This window comes from Penaeus vannamei, chromosome 34, assembly GCF_042767895.1.
Source record: "Penaeus vannamei isolate JL-2024 chromosome 34, ASM4276789v1, whole genome shotgun sequence".
Lineage (NCBI taxonomy): Eukaryota > Metazoa > Arthropoda > Malacostraca > Decapoda > Penaeidae > Penaeus > Penaeus vannamei.
Window position 1 is genome coordinate 26736856 of NC_091582.1, and position 5000 is coordinate 26741855.

Consider the following 5000-nt stretch of genomic DNA (forward strand, 5'->3'; position numbering starts at 1 on the left):
TTATTATAAAAACAAGAAATGAATTTATACATCTAACAGAATTACTTATTTATACACTGGCGTTTCCTCGACTCCTGACGTGCGTACTATTCCCCTTGGAATTGTGAAGTGCTGTGGACCCGCCACACTTGTCCACGTTAATTCGCGTCACACGGACCTCGGCCTTCTTTAATTAGATCAATAAATTCACCAAGCACTGCCTGTCACGGCGTCCACGCACGATCACCGTTGATGCTGAATTGCGCGAGTGCCACACGGGCGCCCTGGCCTGGCCTGACCCTGCTGACCCAACGTTGGGCACCGTGGTGTCCTTGTGTACAAAACCTGTAGATTATCACCCCTATGTCGCGGAAATAAAGTGTCTATAGAGCCTTGTAAAACATTACAGCCCTATCCCCTCCACTGGATCAGCACCATATTTCAGTGGAATGTGGAGTTCCCCTGAACTACCATTCCACCTACCTGTGGAAAGCCACTTCCATGGTGAATAATGGTCCCCTTGGGTCAGGATTACCTTCAAAATAATACTGCTACAAGGACTTTAAGTACTGGACATACTGAATGTTACCTGAAATGGCATTGTTTGTCGTAAGTAAATCGCATAGATAAAACAGGACAACATAATTCGGATTTCATTCGATCAGCATGAGGCAGTACGCATCACCGAGCGAGCGTTCGGATGCCGCCAGGACGCCCATCGTCTGACGTGGAGGCTGCTGTCCGACATGAGAGAAGTGACAAAGGCGTGCATTCACCTGCTTTAATTTCTGTGGCATAATTCTAAGACATGCAAGTTTCTCGTATGTGTGGGTTCTCTTTCATTCTCCCATTCTCTCTCTCTTATTCTCCCATTCTCTTTCTCTCATTCTCCCATTCTCTCTCACTCATTCTCCCATTCTCTCTCTCTCTCATTCTCCCTATCATCTATCTCTTTCATTTCTCATGAGCAATAAACATTAACGCTGTTGGATCAGATATATCGGTTTTCTGTAGATATGTAAATTAAAATCCAGTTGTTGTTTCTTGGATAATCATCATACGTTTGCGTTGTTTATCTCAAAAAGCGGATGTGATACATGATGAAAGTTTGTTATATTTTTACTCCCAGTGAAATTGATATTCGTTTATGTCATTTCTTTTCATGTGATTTCTACCTTATATTCTACGATGAAACGTTCGAAGATGTTGAATGTGGAATCCTTAATATTTTAGTAGAGAAAAAATATTTTGACGTGGAACTACAGTGAGATTAAATGGCAACACTGGCTCGCAGGTGTTGAATCGTCGTTGCCAGACAAGGGAGGCTCGCGACCATAGCAGAGCGAAGCAAAGGAGATGTAGATATGATACTAAACCGTACACTTTAGTCGTGAGCAACAATTGAGGAAAGTGAATGTTCGTAAAAACAATGCATTTTATACAGTAAACCAAATAAAGAACCCTCAGCGGCGCGGCGGAAAGGCCGGGAGAGTCTCTCAAGGTCACGGTCAGTCCTCAGTCACCGAGCATCAGTCCGTTCTAAGAGTCCATTATGGAACTTACCGTTGAATGCAAGCAGAAACACACACACACACACATATACACACACACACACATATATATATACATACATACACACATACACACACACACACACACACACACATATACACACACACATACACATTATTGGGGGAGGAGGGGGGCCTACACACACACACACACACACACATATATATATATATATATATATATATATATATATATATATATATATATATATATATATGTGTGTGTGTGTGTGTGTGTGTGTGTGTGTGTGTGTGTGTGTGTGTATGTAGTTGTGTGTGTGTGTTATATGTGTATGTATACATATTTATACATACATACATACACACACACACACACACATATATATATATATACATATATATATATATATATATATATATATATATATATATATTCATTTATTTATATATATATCAAATATATATATACATATATAAATACGTACATACATGCATGAATACATACATATAGATATATACATATGTATGCATGCGTTTATATGTAAAGCTTAGTGGAGAACTGTGTCTACATAAAAATAATTCGTAAAGGCTTCCAATAAATGACATCATAGTGGATTAATTTAATGCCTTTATCTTCATCTATCTCTGTTTCTTTAACTGTGTATTATTAAACCTATGCCCGTCTACCTCTATCGATCTTCCTATTTTTCATAACTTATTCATGTGTTTACATACTATCCATTAGGATTTTTTTCAAAATCAAAATCAATCAAATCATAGTCAGTCAGGATTTTCTGAACCGACAAAACCCGTGAAGCGTTATATACCAATTAAAAAAGATAGGCAAATATGCACTCACAGACGATGCAAATTTCAGCTGTTCCCGCTCCCCTGTCTTGACGTGTCAGCTGAGCCAGAGAGCCACGTCAGCGGTGTGCACGTCAATATCAACGAGAATGTTGCACAGAGGGAATGCGACCCTGCATGTACAGCCCTTATGTATACCTATGTGTAGAACTATCTATCATGATATATAGGTTTGTGTGCGTGTGGTCAAGTGTTTTTATGCCATAGTGTCTGTATGTGTGTGTGTGTGTGAATGCCTTATTGATATATAGATATGACTGTGCCACGATTATGTAGCATCAGTTTGCCTCAAGGGACGTAGAATCACATACACTGCTATTATTCTTGTTGCTGCTACTGTTGTTTAATATTGATATCATGTTTAATTCTAGGATAGTTTAGGAGATTTAAAAGATATTTTTTCTCTCAAACTGTGATCCTTATTAACAGTTTCAAAATGACTATCCATCATCAAACTCTCCCTGATTCAATTACCTTGACATTCTTATTGATTTTAAACAGCAACCAATGAATAATAAGTTTTAAGAAAAAAAGGATCAACGGATATATATGAATTGTTAACTTGCCGTTCAATTTCGCGTTATCCAGGTGTTCTGTCTGTATGATACTAATTCTTATAAGAGAGTCTATCAGAAAAAAAACGTAATTATAGTAAATAAATGCAGGAAAGCACTGCAATACACTGCACTCATATTTTTTTCAGATCTACTGATAATAAAGGAATGTGTGTGTGTGTGAGTTCATACACACACACACACACACACACACACACATATATATATATATATACATATGTGTGTGTGTGTGTATGTGTGTGTGTGTGTGTGTCGGCCATAAAAGGTGGTAGATCAGGTTGTACATGGAAAACACTTAATCTCTTGGTGTGTTTATTCCTTTTACTCTTTTATACAGCTACATTGTCATTATATTTCCTTGATAGTGTTTCTTCATGTAAAAGTTAAATAAAATATAGATTCATCCTCTTAACCTATGAGATCTGTAACATAAACTTTGTTTTCTTCATACATGAAGATTCTTAACACATATATCTTCATTCTGTGCTACATAAAAATACATGACATTACTTCATTGCACAAATATTAACAGATTAACCTCTAATTTCCCTCAGAAGCTCTGTATAATGGCCAACTGTTGCTTTTAGTTGACTTCGTAGTACAGAAAATGTAATACTGGGATAACAATTATTTCTTTTAAACTTGCATATTCACTTTTGGTCATGAAATACAATAAAAAGTATTAGAAAAGTAAATATCACTGCATATACATATATAGAAAGTAGGCCAATCCGGTACCTGGGACACGTATATCCTCTAATGAATCTTAATTGGCCTATCAATTACTGCAAGGAAACTGCCTTGAACCCCCGTCGCGACGACATTCGCACGCAACTTCCTCCCACACTTCCCGCCAGCGAGTATGGGTCTGGCCATCTTCTTCGAATTCCACAGCAAATTTCTTCTTCCTCACGCCGTCCTTGCTTGGAACACAGCGATGCCCTCTCGTCTCGCAGAAGCTCTGTGAATCACTGCAACACTTGGCCGTAACTTTCCTTGGCTTGAAGTTTTTGTCTTTTAAGTCATCCTTCGCTTTAAGCAAGTCAATCACGTACACACTCGTCAGCCTCGGCCGGCAGCCCAGACTTCGCAGGTTCTGCAATTCCCGCGCGATGGCCTCGTGGGGATCGGACATGTTGATCGCTGTTGTCGATGACTCTGTTTCTACTTCGATGATGGGTGCATCTGCCTCTGCGGTCGGTGACTTTGTTTTTGCTGTCGATGTCTTTGTTTTTGCTGTCGATGACTTTGTTTCTGCTTCGGTGCTGGGTGCATTTGCCTCTGTTGTCGATGACTTTGTTTCTGCTTCGGTGCTGGGTGCTCTTGCCTCTGCCACCGCCTCCGCTGTTTCTCCAGCAGAGCAAGGAAAAGGGAAGTAACCGATTACGAAGCCCAGAAGAAATCCGACAGCGAAACACCCTATATTAATAATCCATTTCTTCTTTTCACGGCTGCAGCAGCAGGACATACTCCTCGGTGAACGAACAATCATTTTATTCACTTGGATGTACGCTCTGTATGTCGAAAGATAAAACCACAAACATTAGAAAACAAAATCAAGAAACGTCGTTTTGTGCCAAATATTTGAGGCTTTTATTATTATTATTATTTATCTTTTTTATTTTTATTATTATTTTTTTCCAGCCTTTGAGCACATAAACAAACACACAATATACAACTATAAAGAAAAGTCGTTTTCCAATTATTACTTACAGAGCTTCGAGATGATGTGCCTCCGTCAAGAGCTGAGCAGCGACTCCTTGGCCGTGACGACTGCAAACGTACGAGTTCTGAGAGGCAAACGTACCACCTCGCTCACGTGATCCGCCGCCAACCTCCAGAACGTTTCTTGTCTAGGAGATGCCTGTTGATGTTATTTCATGTATTCTATATACTATGGCACACACACACTCACGCTTACAGACACACACATACAGACAGACACAGACACACATGGTGCATATAGATAAACAAAACACATTGTGCAACACCGGCCTCGGCACTATCGCCCGGACGTTTCCACATCCTACCCCCCACCCCCACCCCC

General features: G+C 39.6%; 1 protein-coding gene across 1 annotated transcript; it reads right to left on the reverse strand.

Moving 5' to 3' along the window:
- Window positions 1-3252: 3252 nt before the first annotated feature.
- Window positions 3253-4932, reverse strand: LOC113809903 (uncharacterized). Its single transcript, XM_027361578.2, has 2 exons — window positions 4667-4932; window positions 3253-4467 (listed from the first exon to the last, which is right to left on the reverse strand). Exon 2 carries the CDS (start codon window positions 4443-4445, stop codon window positions 3732-3734), a length of 714 nt encoding a protein of 237 aa, XP_027217379.2. The 5' UTR covers window positions 4446-4467; window positions 4667-4932; the 3' UTR covers window positions 3253-3731.
- Between the last annotated feature and the right edge of the window lie 68 nt (window positions 4933-5000).

Coding starts and splice junctions, on each gene's coding strand:
- LOC113809903 (XM_027361578.2), bottom strand. CDS start 4,445: ATGATTGTTCGTTCACCGAGGAGTATGTCCTGCTGCTGCAGCCGTGAA.